The following is a 19,284-nucleotide window of genomic DNA, read 5'->3' as shown; positions in this document are numbered from 1 at the left end:
AAGGATCCCTAGAGCCTTTAGAGAGAACACTGCCCTGCTGACACCTTGCTATCAGACTTCTAGTCTCTCAAACTGTGAGAGAACAAATTTCTGTTGTTTTAAACCACCCAGTTTGTGGAATTTTGTTACGGCAACCCTAGGAAACTAACACAAGGCCTTAGCAGCTGTGTCCTGAGAAACACATATACCCTGTTCCAGGAGCAGGTACAAGGAGGGAATTGAATTTCCTTCTGGTTGGAGAAGAAGTTGAGCCCCATGCCACAGGGTTAGGCCAGGCAGCAGAGCAGGTGGATAGCCAGGGAGTGAAGGCACGTGCTTGATAGGGGCATGAGGTATAAAAGAGAGAGCAGATGACAGCAGGTAAATAGAGGGACATTAAGACAGTTGCCAGACAGCAACAAGGGGTCAGGCCAGGCCTTGGGGTGAGGTAGCCCTACTCTGGGACCCCCAGAGGAACAAGGTGGGCGAAGAGCATTGGCTTGCCATTGGGCAGGTGGGGACTGCCAACCTGGACAAACCAAGTACAGTGTCTTTCATCTAGGACAAATGGCGTGGTGGGCCCTGACGCACATTGTGGCCATCCTATATGCAAAACAGTGTCTTTTAGAGATTACAAAAGCTTCAGATTTACACAGGGAGAGGCTTCAGATGCAGCCAGAGCCAGCCAGCCTGATTAAAGGAAAAGATGACAACATCCCCTTTTAAAAATATTTGCCCTTCTTGTCCTGAGAACTTGAAAGTCTATCGGGAGAGATTGATTTGTTTGAGTTTTGCCTTTGTTCTTTCCTGAAATGTAGACCTCCTTGGGTGGGGACAGTTTCAGAAACAATAAATTACTTAGATTTTAGAATGAATCAGATTACTTTTTCCTTTTCTGACTGGTATCCAGCTGAACACCTTTTTGATCCAAGAAGGACTAATGATAGCAACAGTAGTGATGATGGATATAGCAACACAAAACCTGACTTTCATAGATTTCTTCCTGTGGGCCAGGCACCAGGTATGTGCTTTACACAGATGCTCATCAGAGCCTTATGAGGTGCATACTGTTGTGTTCCCCATCTTAAGATTAAGAGAGCGAATCCCAATTTTAGTCTGTGCTGTAGTTCATAAACCAGTGAGAGGTCAAGCTGAAATAAGAGCTCTAGAGCCTGCGTCTAAAGTGCAGACCACAGGCCTTGGGGATGGCTGGCCCAGGAGGCCCATGTGTGCCAGAAAGAGTAAGAGGGAGTCTGAAAGGGGAGCGGGAAGATGCATGAGGCAGCGCAGTCCACTGCACAGTGCTGCCAACGGTTCTCCACCAGGAGCAGCCGACGTATGGAATGATATAAAGAGGACACCACGTAGAAAACCCTGCTAAACCCTGAGAGTTTATTATATCACGAGTCCTCGGTAAATCCACATTCGTCACAACACATGGAGTTACACATTTTTATCACTGTTCTCATCTAAAGCAGGGTTTCTCGATGGCGGCACTACTGACATTCTAGGATGGACAGTTCTTTATTGTGGGAGCTGACCCGTACATTGCAGGGTGTTTAGCATCATCCCTGGCCTCTAGCCCCAAGCTGCCAGTAGTACCACCCCAGTGATGACAACCAAAAATGTCTCTGGGGACAAAATCGCCCTGAGTGAGAACTACGGATTTAAAGGCTGCCCATGTGAATCCAGAAACTGTATATATTTTTCAACTCATTAGTCATGGCTGAAAAGAGTCCAGTGGACACCAGTCCTCTTGAAAAACATGGAATCCAAGCATTCTCAGCCATTACTTGCTGTCTCTGGCCACTGACCTCAGGGCCCCAAGGGGCATGCATGGCCTGCATCTGTGTGCTAAGCCAGTGACACAGAGCTTATTCTCTAGGCTTGTTGTTCAAGAGTTAAGTCAGGACCGAGAAGAGATGGAAGCTGTGTCCTTACAGATCTTTGCTAATAAGATTTCTAGCTTGTGCACAGAAGGCCTTTTGCCAAAATGTCTGCTTCTCGAATGCAGGCTCTGTAGCATGGCACCACAGCCTAATAGGGCCATTTGAAACCTCCGTGTACCTAAATGTGATTAAGATATATTAAATGATGTCCTGTGGCTTTGCTTAGCAACCCAATGTTATGTATCCGGTTTGTCAGGTAACCTGAGAGAGTAGTTAACTAACTTCATTAAGGAAGTCATTTTCATAAGAGGATTAAATATTATAACATTATTCTGGGGACATTTCTAAGGAGTGGTAATGATATTTCCCCAAGAAACATGTCATTAAGGTATCACATATGGAAGTATGAAGAGTTTTCCTCTTTTCTTTTTTTTTTTGCTTTTCTAAGTTTTATAAAGTCTGTGTCTACTCAGAGAGTAGCACAATTGAATGGTCCCAAATGACATTTAACTTGGCACAGCTGACTGCTAGTCTTGTCATCATACTAGAAACAGAAGTTCCCTTTGGCCACAAGTACAAAACTACAGCAACTTTTCAAACACTCTATGTTGTGCAGCCCCCATCCACAGATGCCCAAGTAGGTGCTGGACACACACACACATGAGCCTGGGCACAGGCACCACAGTCAGCGGTGCCAGGGAACCAGAATGTCCTGATGGTCAGGGGCCTTAGCCATAGTTGAATTGCCATGAACTATGAAGCTGATTCTGGGAAATTAGGAATAACCCAATCAATGGGTCACCAGCGTTGCCTTGGTTGACCCAAGCTAGCTTCAGGCAAATCGCTTCATCTGCAAGTTTGATGCAATAATTTGTGCTTCATATGCCTCACTGAGTAGTCACAAGAATAAGAAAAGATACTACCAAGACCCCTTGAGAAGTTAAAAAAAAAGTTCCCTCCATATTTGTGAGAATAAGTACATGAATAGAAAGCCATTGTCTCATGAGAATATGCAAGTTGTATACAAACCGGGGTCAGTTCTAAGGGCTTCAGCTTTTTGCTGTTGTCACCAGAATCCTCGTGCTGGATTCTCATCCAGAGCTGTAGCCAGGGTTCTGTTCAAAACTCAAAAAGTAAAATAATCACTCATTATGGTCTCATCTGCAGGTGAATGAGATGGCCAAACCCAAAAGCATTTGGGTCCATAAAAAAATGAGACTTATGCATTTTTCTCTGAAAAATGGCCTTCAGATACAAAAGCAAATATGCTTAAAGTTGTGCTAGATAAACACTGGGAGAAAGTGAAAAAAAAAAAACACTGAGATTATTGCATAGTGGTCTTGTTTGATATTTTTCTCTCTGTGGAAAAATAGTGATCATGAAATCATCAATAAATCTACCGGCAGGGTAGAAGAGCAAATTAGAGGTTTTGTCTCATATTCATTCTCTTTCATCTGCTCATAGAAAAAAGGGCCATCACCTATCTCATAGGAGATAGCTTTGACCTGCTGGCCCACTGTCTTACGGCTATTTTATTGTCAGTGATGTTTTAAAAAAAAATAAAATAAACTGACAGATGGCAACCTCATAAATCTTCAACAGTGAACAAATGGTTTATATTAGTCAGAGAAGTGAAAAACAAAAGTAAGAGTGTTTGATTACTTTCCCAAAGGAAAAAAGCAACTAAAATCATCTCAGGAAAATGCCTTCTGAAGAAAGAAAAGCGTTGACAATTTTTTGTTTTGGAATTCTTGTATATGTGTAAAACAATTTGAGCACGAAAAAAATTAAAATACAAGCTTTAGCTAAGTGTTTATTTTGAAAACTAGTTGAGTTCAAATCCTGGGAGCTTTTAAAGACGTGACATCTGCTTGGATTGCTTTGTTTATTTTTTAATACCATCTGTGTGGACAGGTAGGATCAATAGCATGAGCCTGTGGGAGAGCAGGGAGCATTGTTACTGAACACTCCCATTCTCTCCCATTCCAGCCATATAATCTTGATATTTGGGGCTATGATGAAGAGAATGTTGGAAAAGGAGGTATCTGAGGGCTCACCTTCTATGGCCTGACCCCGAATGAGGCACAGAACACATACCTCCAATGTAGTTTGGCATTGCCGTCTTCTGATAAACGACCAAGACAGTCCTCCTTGATGACACCCTCATCAAACCCAGAGGACTGCCCTACCCAGATATGTCCTGAGGCACAAGCCTGTGGACACCTGCGTGTTTGCTGATTATGGTGTCAGGGGTCCAGTTGTTTATTCTGTTATTTATTATTATTATTATTATTATTATTATTATTAATTTGCATTCATCTAGAGTAAGATGGACCTTTTCAGTGTATAGTTCTATGGGTTTTAAAATATGTATAAATCTATACAATGACAACTACAGTCCCATCTCCCAAAATATTGTGCGCTTGTGCTGTCCCCTTTCTAGTCGCACCTTCAGCCCACCTCTGGACTCTGGTAACCACTGATCTATTCTAATCACTATGGTTTTGTATTTTGGAGAATGTCACATAAATTAATCATTCAGAGAGTAACCTTTTGAGACTGGCTTCTTTCGTTCAGTGTGGCTGATGCCTTTGAGATTCATCCCAGGTATGCTATGTACCTATAGTTTGTCCGTTTTTATTGCTGAGTACTCTTGCATTATAGGGATATGCCATTGTTTGTCTACACACCTGTTGAAGGATATTTAGCTTGGTCTGGTTTTTCGCAATTGTGAATAAAGCTTCTACAAGTATTGTACAAGTTTTTGTGTGAACGTAAGTTTTAATTTTTTCTAGGGTAAATACCTACAGTTGGAATTGCTGTGTCACTGTGAAAACTCTGTGTTTAACCTTTTGAGGAACTGTAACGTGTCTTTCATTCTCTTAATAGTGTCTTTCGTAGAGAAAAAGTTTTTAATTTGGATGAAGTTCAATTGATCAGCCTGTTCCTTTTTGGTATCATGTCTAAGAGTTCGTTGCCTTATATGAGTCACAAAGATTTTTTCCTATGTTTCTTTCTAAAAGTTTTGTAGTGTTACCTTTTACTTTTAGATCTGTGATTTCTTTTGAGTTAATTGATGTGTAAAGTATAAAGTTTGAGGTTCTTTTTTTTTGCATAAGGATTCCAGCTGTTCCAATACCATTTGTTGGAAATATTTTTTTCTCCATTGAACTGCCTTTGCATCTTAGTCAAAATCACTGGACCATATTTGTATAATTTATTTTCGGACTACCCATTTTGTCTCATTGATCTGTGGTCTATCCTGTTGCTCATACTGTCTTATTACTATAGCTTGATAATAAATTTTAAAGTCAGGTGATATGAATCCTCCAAGGTTGTTCCTTTTAAAATTGTTTTGGTTGATCTTCCTTTACATATAACTTTTAGAATCAGCTTCTCTGTAGCTACACACACACACACACACACACACACACACACACACAATTATGCTGGTATTTTGATTGTAATTGAGTTAAATTTTAGACCAATTTGAGGAAAATTAATATGTAACTCTGTTGAGTCTTTCAGTCTATAAACACGGTATATATCCCATTTATTTAGATCTTCTTTGATTGCTTTCATCAACATTTTCTACTTTCCAGGACGCAGATCCTTCACATGATTTGTTAGATTTAAACCTATGTATTTCAATGTAAATAGCATTTTTCTTAAATTTCAGTTTGTGGTTGTTTATTATCATTACATAGCAATAAGATAGATTATTCTGTGTCTTTACCTTATATCATGCAACATTATTAAACTCACTGTTTTATAGACTTTTTGTAGATCCCTGACAATTCTCTATGTATACAATTATGCCATCTGCAATAAGAAGAGTTTTAATTTTTTAAAAATCTGTATGGGTATATATCTATATATCTATATCTATACCTATATCTATATCTATACCTCCTATCTTGTTCCCAGTCTTAGAGGAAAAGCATTCAGTCTGTCACTACTAAGCATGATGTGAGCTGTAGATTTTTTATAAATATCACTTATCAGTATTGGGAAATTCCTTTCACTGCTGGGTTGCTGAGAGTATTTTTTTCATCATGAATGGATATTGAATTTTATCACAGATTTTTTTGCATCAATTGAAATGATTATGTGAATTTTCTTGTTCAGACTTAATCTGATAGATGAATTGCATTGATTGATTTTTGCATATTGAACCAACCTCGTGGTTATTATTTCTATCATATTGCTATGTAAAATATAGCAACATGTTTCTATCTCTTAATATATTGACATTCATTTATATATTTTAAAATATTTTGTTAAGGATTTCACATTTAGATTCATCAAGGATCTTGGTCTGTAGCTTTCTTTTCATGTACTATCTTTGTTTAATTTTTGTATCAGCGTAATTCTGGTTTCACATAAAGAATTGAAAACTATCCCTCACCTGTTTGGGTTCAGGCCACAGGTTCTGACCTTGTGGACAGTGGTTCCAGCATCAACTCAGTTTTCAAAGTTTTCAAAGACTCATTCAAGTCTCCAACTCTTTGATGTGCTATTTAAGGTCACATTCACATGTGAACCACTCAGAGGTGAGCCCAGAAATTCTTAAACAACTTTATACACTTGCTTTGCCAGGCTCTTCATTTTCTATGACCTCTCCAATACTTTCCAGTTCCCTGAGGCCTTCTGTTTTGGTCTTGCAGCTGAAAGCTGGGGTTTCCGTTACCTCATCTTTCCATCCACTTTTTGTGACTGTGCCCATGTCTGGGGTCAAGCTGAGGGAAGACAGAGAAGAAAAGCAGAAGAGATTTTCCTCACCTTCTTGGGACCATAGCATCACTAATTGGAGAGGAAAATTTCCTCCCTCAGAGTTTTAGGTCCCTCCCAGCCGCTGTGGCCACTGCTGTCACTGCTAGGAGACCCTTTCCATGCCTAGAGTCAGGATTGGAAGGTTCCATTTGAGTTCTCTCTGTCTGCACCTGATACCCTCTTCCCAGCTTCAGGCTACACTGAGTCCAGGCTGGGGAAGGCCAGAGGGAAAGTGGTCAGCTCATTACTAGTACAGCTGAATTTCCAATTCTGGTCTTCTTCCCCCATTTACCTGCCAATATTTATTTTTTAAGTCTTCAAATAGCTGTTCTCTGCATGATGTTCAGGGTGTATAGTTGCATTCAGTGGGACAGACAGGGTGGAGTGTACCTACTCCGTCTTACCCAGAACCAGAACTCCTTCCCACTTGTTATCCGGGTGATTGCTATTGTAGAGCAGTGACCAAGGTCAGTTAGAATTAAAGAATTAACACGTTACAAGAAAGTATGGCACAAAGTGTGTTTCTTTGCTTTGATGCTAGAGAAGGAGAAATGAGGAAAAATAATGACATTGTAACTTCATATTATATGTGATGTGTCACATGATGGGAATATTTACTTTTCTTTTCAAATGTAATCACTAAGGAATTTGAATCTGTAAGAATCATAATTCTTCTGACGCCTTTTTGCTTCCTCTGCCTTCCACAATTCATTTTAACCAGAAGCAGATACAAGCAAAATGATATACTTTATTCATTAGTAGGTGGATATTGCTCTTTGTAAATAGCATCATCGTTTTTCCTCCATCAGACTTAAGTTTGATCTTATTTAAAGTGTTTTCATTTCTACATAAAATGTTAAAGGTGGTTCAAATATTTAAAATGATTAAAATTATATGTCTCACATACAAGTCAATCTGAATCCTTTGAAAATGATTTATTTTTGTAAGTTTTAAAATGAATCCGTGAGAAGTACTAGAAAGCATATATTGCTGATATGTTTTACTCTATTTCCTGGGGAACAGGGAGCTGTTTTCTAACCTTCCATCTTATTCTTTCACCTTTCTTTCCCTTCCATCCCCATTTCTTGCTGAGAATGTCCTTCATGTATAAGACCTAGAAAATTTGGGGCAAGTTGCTTATGAAACATATTAAAGGAGAGAGAGGAAGAGAGGGAAATTTAAAACAAATTAATGTAAATTTAGATGCTATTCGGGCTTTCCCTCTCTAAGCGTATTTGATTTATAACAATGCGACACCTGTATATGATAACCCTGACAAGAGAATTATCTTTACTACCTGGTTGGAAAATTATAATATGATGTGGAAACATCGAAGGGATGAGATAGGTTCTATTACCAAGAATATGTACTGTATCATCCCATCTTTCCAGAAAATTCTAACAATGATTCCCACTGAAGAAGAGAAGCAGAAAATCCAGGAAGCTCAGCTGGCCAACCCGGAGGTGCCACTGGGCAGTGCAGAGCAGTTTCTCCTTACACTGTCATCCATCAGCGAGCTGTCGGCTCGGCTCCACCTCTGGGCATTCAAAATGGATTACGAAACTACGGAAAAGGTAATCCCTTGGGAGGCAGCCAGCGGGTCCCACATCCCCAGGGTTGAGAAAGTCAGGGTGTGTGTGTGTGTGTGTGTTTTTTTTTATTGGTGAAGGTGGTAAAGTGTCATTTTTGAGAGAGGGTTTGAGTTGATTATGATGAGGTCGTGTCTATACAAAGAGATCAGCAGCCTGCCAGTGAGGGGTTATTCTGAAGTGTCTGCCTGGCACCAGCCACAGACACTTGATTGTAGGTACCAGATGACTGGTTAAAAAAAAAAAAGAAAACAATTTTTTTTCAGACTCTGTATGCTCATTGTAGAAAATTTGGAAAATATAGTAAAGCACAATATGGAAAGTGATCTGTAATCTACCCACTTGATGATAATCATCCACACTGCTGTTAACTATAGAAATTAGCAAGTCACTGGGTCCCTTTGAGAGCATATATCAGATGAAACAGATTTAAGAAGTTGAGAGGGGAATAGGAAGAAAGGATCTTGACAGCAAAGGCATGGGGAGACTCATCTTGAGTAGAAAGCAGAAGATGCAGGCATCCTCTCTGGCCTGGGGCAATGTGAGTATTTTTGCTGGCTGAGCAGAAGGAACCAGTGGAGTGGAAAAGGAAAGGGTGGACAGTGAGCTGGAGGTGAATGTAATTGAGAGGAAGGGCCCAGAGGAGACGGAGTCAAAGCATAGGTGGAGAGGCTGGGTGGCCTTCCTTTTTCTGCAAAGGAAGGAGCACAGTCCTATACTGAGGGTCACATAGGTGGCAGTAGGTTTGGGGGTCTTCAGGAGGAATCTGCAGTATTCAAATTCATCTGGGAATCAAGTAGGGCTGAAGAAACCTAGCACTACTATGGTAACTTAGCACAGCTTTGTCACAAGACCAGAGTGATTTAGGTGACTTTCTCTAGCAAAGTGAGGTAACTCATGGAGAAAACATAATTGGGTCAACTTTGGTTGGAGATCTATAGGGCAGAAGTTAGGCCAGAGAGAATGAAACCGAACTATCTAGCTTTGGGATACAGGCTAGAGATGAGGCTCAGTAAGAACATGGGAGTGGGGGTTGGTCACACAGTGACGGTTGAGAGGGACTAAGGCCATGAGGCTACAGGGCAGGCTACAAGTCTGAGAGAGTACAAGTTACAAAATTAATGGAAGTAAAGAGGGTGGCGGCCTTCTAGACAGTAACCCAGGCTAAGAGGTGACAAGCCATAGCATGTCTAGAAGGGAAGTAAGAGACTTGGGTGGTCTAGGGACAGTGAGGCCACAGTTTCCGGTGTCATCTGCCTGGTAGGAGAAAGGCAAAGAAGACTGTGGTCCAGATTCTGAAGGAACATGTGAGGGAGGAGTGTCATAGAAGTCAGTGATGCTGAGAAGAGAGAAGGAGAGGAGGGTGTGACCTAAAGGTCCTGCTTGTGCTTGGAGGATGGGCAGGAACAGGGGGAAGAGCATTTGTCACCTCAGCACAAGCTCCTGTTAGCCATAGGTACCCATCTGGCCTCCACTGGGGAGATTTGGGTGGCAAGACTTTCTTCCTGATGACTTTTGGCATCTTTCCATAAGAAGGAGCATGTGCCTATCACATAAGATTGCCTTATAGTAAAGAGAACTCCAAAGTACTATTATTATTTTGTACAAAAATTAAAAAGAACAAAAGAAAGGCAAAATTTACATGCTTTTTCATCTTCTTCCAACTTTTTTTCATTGAAAGGAAGTGGCAGAGCCACTTTTGGACCTGAAGGAAGGAATAGACCAATTGGAGAACAATAAAACCTTGGGCTTCATCCTGTCTACACTCTTAGCCATTGGGAACTTTCTAAATGGAACTAATGTAAGTCTTTCACATGCCTTATCCTCCTACCTCCCTTGTCACAAAATTCCTGCCCTTCACGTGCCAGTGGAAGTCGTACCTCTGGTCCTCCAAAGCACAATTGACAAATAACTTTTGTATTTTCATGCCGAAGATCTAGAAAAAATTTTGTCCTTAAAATATCAGAGCCTATTTATTTGAACCTGTATCTTGCTATAAATAAGAAAACTAGAAAAATACAATATTCCTTTAAAGTTTGGCTATTCTCAAAATTGACATTGGAGCTATTTTCTTCTAAGCTGGTTGTTGTTGTTTTGTCTGATGTATATAAATACAAGCACTTGTTTTTGTCTTTCAAATATCTGTGCTTATATGTATTATAAACAAACTTTTTTAAAAAATTGGCCTATTTTTGGCCAGTAAGTAAAATAGCAGTAGGGCAAAGGGAGAAAGAAGTTGTAGATATCCAGATGGCAGAGACCCAGCCTCACAGAACCTTGATTTAGAGGTAGAGCCCTGGGAGACCCTGTGGCTGATGGTCTTGGTGGGAAAGAGCTGGAGGCTCATTTCATTCTCAGTGCGGCTAGTCCATGTGTGATCAGCTACAAATGATAGATCACATGGCCTGAGATGTTTCAGTCACAGAGGACCTAAATATTGGGCTTCTCCAACAGGGCATTGATTCTAACCATTTGTGCCTTTCTAAGAGTCTGTGTAAAACTTGATCTTCCTGCCTTTTATTTAATGTTCACCTAACAGGCCAAAGCATTTGAGTTAAGCTACCTCGAGAAGGTTCCAGAAGTCAAAGACACCGTACACAAGCAGTCTCTTCTCCATCACGTGTGTACCATGGTGGTGGAAAACTTCCCAGACAGCTCCGATCTGTACTCAGAGATTGGGGCCGTCACCAGGTCAGCCAAGGTATGTGTTGTGGACACAGAGCAGTGGCTATGCCTTTCTCTCAGGTGTTGGGTCTCTGTCAGTCATCTCTGCAGTGCACAGGTTCTATTAAGTAAAATGCCTAGGTGCTGCCTGCATCCCCTGCTCTAGAGTTTGAGAATATGACTCTTCTCATGCCTTTTCTAATGGACTGTTAAGATCATTTTACCATCTCTGGTTCTCCATCAGATTCTTTCCTACTGAGGTATGAAAGGCAAGCCTGTCGTCCCAGGCCTAACCCCTGCGTCCACTGTAGAGCAGTGTTACTTACCAGGCCAGATTCTGCAGAGTGTTAAAACTCCCCAGCTTGTTTTAGGTGGGCAAAAATGTCAAAAAGATGCCATCTGGCTCCTCCTAACACTTCCATAGGACCTTATGGTAAGGTGTCAAACAGGGAAACAGCATGCCTGGTCCCCTGCACCCCACAGATCGGCCACCCCTGTGATCTTACACAGAGGGAATAGTGTGGCTGCTCAGCTGCAAGCTCTTAAACTTACTGCATTAAAATCTTCATGAACTTATAATTTATTAGAAAAGAGACAGTTGCAATAGCTGGACAGCCAGCTGCCCCATGGCAGGAGTGTCACTGAGGCTGAACAACTCCAGAGAAATCCCCAAAACAGCAGAACTGGAAGATGTGAGGACCTTGGGAATGACAGGAGCCTCATGGGGAAGAGTTGAACAGGGCCCAGGAGCCAGGCCAATATGGTGGGCACTCCTGGTAACACAACCTGGGCTAAGGAGCTGAAAGCAGAATGACCTTTAGCTCTGGGATACATTAGAATCTAGTATGAGAAGAAGAGAGAGTGATGGGCAGAAGCGGGAGGAACGGGGAAGAAGCTTTGCTAAGCTCCTTCCATGGAGCTCTCCCTCTCTCTCTCTTCTCCCACAGGACTGGCCTGTAGGGACCCTGAAGCTGGGACCCTCCTTCACTTGCCTCAGGAACAATAGGCTGGCAGCTGTCAGGTACAAGGAGCAGGTGGCCCCTGAGGCAGCCTGACAGTAGATCCGCCCTGAGGCAGAAGAAGGCATAGCCAGCGATCCCCCAGTTCAGGGGGCTGACAAAGGGCTTCTTAGAAAATTGCCTCTATTTCACAGGCACCATTACCATGTTTACTCCATGCCAGGCACTATTATGAAGTATTTACAAATATTACTTCAGTATCCTAACCAAAGCAAAAAGCCCTGGGTCCTCCAATTGCTGCCCTGACACCCACCATGAGCACCTTCTCAGAAGACAGCTTGTTAGGAATAGCTGTATTTGAGACAAAATCTGCCTGGCCATCTAGATTCATCTTGGTCCTATTTCCAGAACCACCCAGAACAAATCAGTTCCTTTTTCACATGTGGTCCCTTGTTCTTTCCCAAGGCCTTCCCCTGGGTAGAGCCTGCTTGTGACCAAAGTAGCCCTGGCCTAGAAGTCCTGACACCAAGCTGGCCTCCAATGATTGCCACAAGCAACCCCTCAGTATCAGATTTTTCCCAAAAGATGTTTAGTTATGATTATTAATTAATAACTAAATAACTTATCCTTGCCTGAAGTTTGGCTACATAAGCCAAAACTGTAGAAAGCTTTGGTAATTACTAAAGGTGATGACTGACCCAGGTCCCTGTGACTTGCAATAAGAGGTCAAGAGGGCACCTACCAGCACTTCTCAGCCTTTACTTCCAAAGCCTTTTTGGGCATTGAGGGGCCCCTCTGTGTAGACAGGCTCAAAATAAGCTTCAGGAACCCCCAACCCTAGCTGCATTTATTCTATACCCTGGTGCGTCACACTTTGGGCCTCACGACAGCAACTCCCAAGGGGCAGGTTGCTCTGGCATGTGCAGGAGAGCTGTGTCCCTGAGTTATCCCACAGTATCCCAGACTGGCTTGGTAGGACTTGACTTTGCTTCATAGCATAGCTCATGTGTCTTCCTATACATAGAAAGTGGCCCATTTGGAGCCATCCTCAGGAGAGGACTTCCTGGCAAGGAGTTCCTTCTCACAACAGAAGGCCAGGACAGCTCTCTCCCTGGGGTGGAATTTTTTAGGGGCAAACTTAGGCTTAGGGCATGATGATTGAGAACTTATACTCTGGAGCCAGAGATTTGGGTTCACATCCCAGTTCTACCACTTACCGGCTGTGTGGCCTCTCACAAGTTACTCAACCTCTCTGTGCATCAGTTTCTCCCCTATGAAGGAGAGCTAGTAACAGAATCTGAGGGCCTGAAGTAATTGTGAAGACTCAGATCATGTGTGCCAGCTGCGCCAGCCCAGGCGCGCAGCCAGCCGAGGTAGCCTTCCAAACCTCCTCAAAAGACACTGCTTGAAGCTCAACCTTCACACTGCTTTTCATCAGAAGGCTTCCTGCCTGGCTTCCACTGGCAGTGAGGTTATTTTCTTCTGCCACCACCTTAAGGGCTCACGACGGACTCTTTTCCCTGAAAAACTATCTCTCACATTTGTGTCTGCTGCCTGCTCTGCTTACTGCAGTGCTGGGCAAGCATCACCTAGTTATACAGCACAGAGCTACTCAGTGCTTGTCTGAGCTGAACTAAAGTTATTTTATTGTGGATCAAGAGACCTGCCAGATGCAAATGAGGATAGATCCAGAAATTTATGGTCAGACTTATTACAATTGGCTTAAAACTAACACTTAGGCCTCCTCGATATTACTTGCCAATCTCAGGTCATCTGGAGTCTTTTCTAGACTTAATTCTTTGAATTACTCAGTTCTTCTTTTCTAAATCTGCATATTTTTTTCCTTTCAGATGAATGCCAGGTTTTTTTCTCAGCTCCACCATATCATAATAAAGTGAAGCCTTGCTGGGTCTAGATGGACCCAGAAATTTTTCGATTTCAGGAAGTCATTTTTCTCCCTTTCTTACCTGAATCTTAGGACTCTACCTAAACCTGCCTTCTGTTTTAAGCTCTTCAGCATCCAAGAAATCCAGGGCATATGATGGCACCTCCCAAGGCATCCCCTGTGCTCAGCACATCTTCATCCTGTCTGGTGACAGATTGTCTCCCACAAGCAGCCTTCGTTGATGTGGTCTGCTCTGATGTCTTTTGGAGGGTGGGGTTGGAGTTCTCAGGCCACTCTAGCACGTCCCCTAGGGCACTCACATCTAGATCCCGCTCTCATGACCACCGTCATTGGCATCTAAGCAATCGTGGTTCACGTCTGTGCATCTTCTTTCTCCTGACTTTGCTTGGCTGACTCGTCCTTTCCCACATCTCTCACTCCACATCTACTTCTGTCCCCTCAGTCCCCTCTCTTCAGCTCACCCATTTATCTATTTCTTCCTCCCCTCCTAAGCTTCTCAGTTTCTTTCCTCCGTCCCACATGTCCCTCCATTAAATGCCCTCAAGTGCATTTTTTCATCACTAACTCTGATTCACATGATTTCTTGTCTAGAAATCTTATAAAAGCATCACTTTGGAAAGCCTCACTCATCTCATCACTTCAGTCAATCCAGACTGTTCCCACCTCCCTGAAGAGCACAGTGAGTGTGCTCTCTCACATCTGTTCCTTGCACGTGTGACTTGCATCTCTGCTGGCAAGACCACATACCACACACACGTGCACAAGCCTGTTGGATTCTGTACATCTTCAGTGTTCGCTGATCACTTGTCTGTTCAATGAGCCTCTTTGGTCCCATTCAGCATTTGTCTTCGTGTTCTTAGTGCCTGGTGTGGGGACTGGCATACACCAGTTTTTCCATGAGTGTTGTTTGAGTGAATAGGTGAATAAATAAAATAATTCATCACGCAGTGTAGAAGAGATCATTGTGATGAAAAGCTGGCTGCTCCTTAGCTGGCCCCAGCATATCAGAGCTACCCATGCATGACTATGGTGCATTCCTCCAACCTTGAGTGAAATATCATCTCTGAAGAACAAGAGTCCTCTGAAAATTTTTATGAGACATCTGCTTAGTTCATCTTGTACTAGGGTTCCTTGATATCATGTTTTAATTTAGTTTCCAAAGACTTTTCTAAGATTTCTTCCCAAATATGGCAAAAAAAGGGGGGGGTGACACTTGCATGGGGTTCATTTGAAGAAGTTTATCACTAAATAATGTGATATTGAGATAATGACAGATACACATGTGGATAATTTTTAGGCCATAAATATGTTTGCATTTCAAGACGTAAATTTGGTTTTGATGTTTATTTCTTCCCAGAGGCAGTTCAGTTTCCTGGTTCAGGTTGGGGTCCGGTTGTTTCTTTAGAGAAAACTTTGCAATGTTCTCTGTCTGATTTTCAGGTTGACTTTGATCAACTTCAGGATAATTTATGTCAGATGGAGAGAAGATGCAAAGCTTCATGGGATCACCTCAAGGCAATTGCCAAACATGAAATGAAACCAGTTTTAAAACAACGAATGTCAGAGTTCCTTAAAGACTGTGCAGAGCGAATTATCATTTTAAAGATTGTCCATAGAAGAATAATTAACAGGTAAGTGGATCAAGGAACATATGGAAATGCCAGTAATATCACATGTTGAAAATATTCTGCAAACCAAGATCTGAAGATTTAAATTTACAAAATTGTACTGTAAATTCTCGGTACGTAACAAGTGCACCTTTGATGCACATGTCTGTTCATAGGTATTTAATTTTCTTACACACACGGAGAAATAATATAATGACATTGAATCTTGAGGTCAGAAGAATCTCAGAGCTGTTATTCAAAAATCCTCCTCTATCAAGAATTGCATCTGTAACATCTTTGACAAATTGACCCCTGCATTTCTGTATCTGTTTTGACAGTTCTGCGTATTCACACATCTTTGTAAGGAAGCTCAACTTGTTAGGAAAGTTCCTTTTATATATGATCCACAGTCTGCCCTCCAAGAAGACTTCTACTCACTGATTCTCCAGTGACTGCACTGTGCTGCATCCTGCCTCGGTAAAGCTTGGGCCCCATCCTAGGTGCCATTCTCTAGACCAGTCTTCCTCAGAGTCACAGGATTCAAGAGGACCCTGAGAGACACAGCAGTGATGTTCAGGCCTTGCCTGCTGACAAGGAGGCTGGCTGGGGTCTAGGACGGCCCCATGGCTGTCCAGGGCTATCGCGCCTGTGAGTGGAGGCAGCACCAGGACTAGAGGCCGAGTCTTTCAGTGTCCCAGGCCAGGGCATTTGCCTACTACGCACCATCGCTTTCTTTGTCTTTGCTTCGTTACAGGACGTAGTTGTAAGTCCCTCACCTGGCTTCCAGGGTCTGAGGGCTCTGTTCTGGGCCTTATACCTTGGGGAGCAAATGTGCAGCTCTGCACACCTGCAGGCTGTGGCCAGCCTGGAGCAGGAGCTCTGGTGGCGGGCCCACTGTAGTTCTGTTAAGGGCACCCTCCCTTGGGACCATCTAAACCACAGGCCTTTCGCAGGGGTCTGCTCCTCCCCGGCCTGTGCTTGAGCACTTCGCTATTATTATTATTTTTTTAATGGGTGTGTGATATTTTTATTTATCTCTGTACTTTTCATATTTTTGAATTTTTGTCTCTTTTCCCTTCCTCCTTTCCCCTTCTCTCCGTGTTTTCTTACTTCACCTTCCTTGAAGCCATACAGAATTATTTTTTCAATATTACATACATATTATGTTCATTTCAGGTGTATAATATAGTGATTAGACATTTATGTGCCTTACAAAGTGATCACCCCAGTAAGTTGACTTCCCTTCTGATACCACGCAGTTATTACAATATTGTTGCCTATATTCCCAATGCTATAACTTATATCCCTGTGACTGTTTCTAAAAACTTGATTATTTTGTCTGCATGCGAGCCCTCTCCCAGCTTGTCATTAGCCACTTCTATAATAGTACTTTCTGGGTCTTGATCCAGACTGTTGGGGGCAGGAGTGGTGCAGTGGGAGTGAACAGGAATAGGAACAGAAGCTTGCCTCCAAGTTGACAACTATCTACTACTTTTGGAATTCAGTTGTTCAACTCTAAATCCCCTCACTCTACTCCATCTAGACCTCACAGCTGCCCTTTGGGTGGGAGGACCTTATCAGAGATTTTGTCAGATTTCTCACTGAAATCAAAGTACACTATGCTTTAAACATGGTTAAAAATGGGAGACAGGGAATGTAAGCTGCTTTGGCCCTCCATTGCTTTGTGTGATACAAACTATTTCCCATTTAAAACTACTCAAATAAACAAATAGTTTCCATTTGGAATGTCATAAAATTGGAGCAATTTTATGAAAGTCTTGTAAAGCTGTTATGCCTGGTCACATTAACCATTTATCCTGAATAGTTAGAAACTCAGCGATACTTCATTTTTTAAGCTATAGTGTGTGTGTGTGTGTGTGTGTGTGTGTGTGTGTGTGACATTTAGTGCGTATATTGAGTGTTCTGGTTGTCCTGTCCTCCCTGAGAAGCTGGTTACCTGGATGATGGTTGTTCTCATGTGCCCTGGGCTCTGTCTACTCACTATTGGCCATCCCACTGGGGATGACCAGCATCAGCCAGGAATTCATTATAGTTATGGTGGGAGGTAAAAGGGGCATGGCTGGGGATTGGGGGTTGGTTCAGCTAGTTTCCTAGCCACAGCATCTAAATCATAGAAGCCTGGGTTCACGTGAAGTCATTATCAAGAGCCCACATTAGAACTGATTAAAGCAGGACTGTCTTGTTGGAGTGGAGATGGGGGACTCATAGCACCAATGGCTGTGCTTCTTCTTTTCCTCCCCACCACCAGCATTCCCAGGAGCATAGCCTACAACTGCTGTGATCTAACATATTCCCTTTATACTTTGGAAAACTGAGACCCAGAAAAGAGTAGCACTCTAGTTAGGGTCAGACAGTGGATCACAGGTGGAATTGTCCACGGCATGCAGATCAGCCTAAATATAAGATTTCAGATCAGAAAACTACAAGAAGCTAGACCTTCATCTCAGAGTGTAAAGTCGACTGTATCCTAGGGATTAATTTAAACATCCATGGATAGCAAAGCTGCATATTTATTCTCATGACACTCAGATGTGCAGAGAAAATGACTTTTCTTTACTTCACTATTCACTTCATTTCCTTAATGACCTACTGCCTGCCTAGGTAGCAGTCAGCTAATCTAGCCAATCATGTAAACAACTAAACATTTAGTCTCCTGAATGTTTGGTCTTCAAGAGTTCGACTCTTCCTTGATACTCCTCTCAGAACTAACTTAGGGTGGCGGGTGTGGGGGGACTGGTCCCACCCAGCCTCTGCTGATCCCTCCTGCTTGATTGGCCGCTGAAGGGAAAAGTCATCAAGTCTTCCCCTCTGCTGCACCCATCCCCCCAGACCCTGCAGCTCTCCATTCAGCACCTTCATGTTCCCCAGAGTCCCTTGTACACCACATAGGATCCCACAGGAGCTGGTCAGTCCAGCCAGGCCACCTTGCTTCCTCACCTCACTGAGCTGCCAATTGTTCCATTTTGACCTGGAGCCGCTCTGTCCCTCCCGATGGCAGGGGAGTCCCTCTTCCCTCAGCATCTGCTTTGGCTCTCAACAGACCTCTCTCCACTCCATGGCTTTCTTGGGGAGAGGCGATGAGGCCACACATCTTGCCACTCACCCCTCTGCTTCCCTCAGTCATAGAGCCCAGGGGCTGGTGTTCCACCTCCCTTTCTTGTCTGATGGACTGTCCCTTAGTAACTCCAGTGAGCCCCCTCTTGATAAAGGAGCACATAAAAGAACTTAGACAATGCACTTTAGGCAAAACTTGGCTTTCAAAACTGTTGCCTGGCTAAGAAAACCTTGTTCTGGATGTCCTAACCTGTATGTTAACCTTTCCTTTTCTGGTGACACACTCATAGCCTAATCCCACTCTATGGATATGTAGACCCACTCACTTATTCCTATAGATTCATTAGGTTGTAGTTACACCGTGGCAGACACTGCGTAGGAGAGAGGGGACCAGGTGAGAGGTGGGGAGAAAGGCCTTCCTGGAAGGCATAGAGAACTACAGCATTTCAGGGGGAGATACAGGGGTAGAGACACATGAACACCCACACTGGTTTCCCAGCACTCCAAAATCCACTCCTCTTCTTGGGCCAGACACCCCACTCAGTGGCACACATGGGGAAAAGGAGGGATAATGGAACAGATCAGAGAAAGAAGTTTGGTTTGTACCTCAGGATACTGATGAGGGAAACCAGCCCTCCATAATCATAAGACCTTCCTGTCACATGTTCTGAAAGTGACAAATTCAGCTAACAAAAATCCCTTAAATGTTTTACTCCTTTAAAGTCATCCGCCCTTTGTTCTTCTGCAAGGAACGCCATAGTGTCTTTCCTTTCAAAGGTACATCTGAATTTTCTTCAACTATGCATTTAACTTGTTTGTTGTTACTCTTCTGCTTGCAAATTA

At 42.8% G+C, this 19,284-nt stretch overlaps 1 protein-coding gene across 1 annotated transcript in view; it reads left to right on the top strand.

The window, feature by feature from the left end:
• The window catches only part of FHOD3 (formin homology 2 domain containing 3), a 406,356-nt gene that overhangs the window by 361,889 nt on the left and 25,183 nt on the right, over window positions 1-19,284 (top strand). The window contains exons 19-22 of the mRNA XM_023532085.1: window positions 8,033-8,215; window positions 9,912-10,031; window positions 10,770-10,931; window positions 15,200-15,390. Of these exons, the coding sequence (XP_023387853.1) occupies window positions 8,033-8,215; window positions 9,912-10,031; window positions 10,770-10,931; window positions 15,200-15,390 (656 nt within the window). The remainder of the gene's footprint in view (window positions 1-8,032; window positions 8,216-9,911; window positions 10,032-10,769; window positions 10,932-15,199; window positions 15,391-19,284) is intronic.

Source organism: Pteropus vampyrus, unplaced genomic scaffold (genome assembly GCF_000151845.1).
Source record: "Pteropus vampyrus isolate Shadow unplaced genomic scaffold, Pvam_2.0 Scaffold3, whole genome shotgun sequence".
Lineage (NCBI taxonomy): Eukaryota > Metazoa > Chordata > Mammalia > Chiroptera > Pteropodidae > Pteropus > Pteropus vampyrus.
Note: the sequence above shows the minus strand (reverse complement) of the source record. Positions and strands in the feature narration are given on the sequence as shown.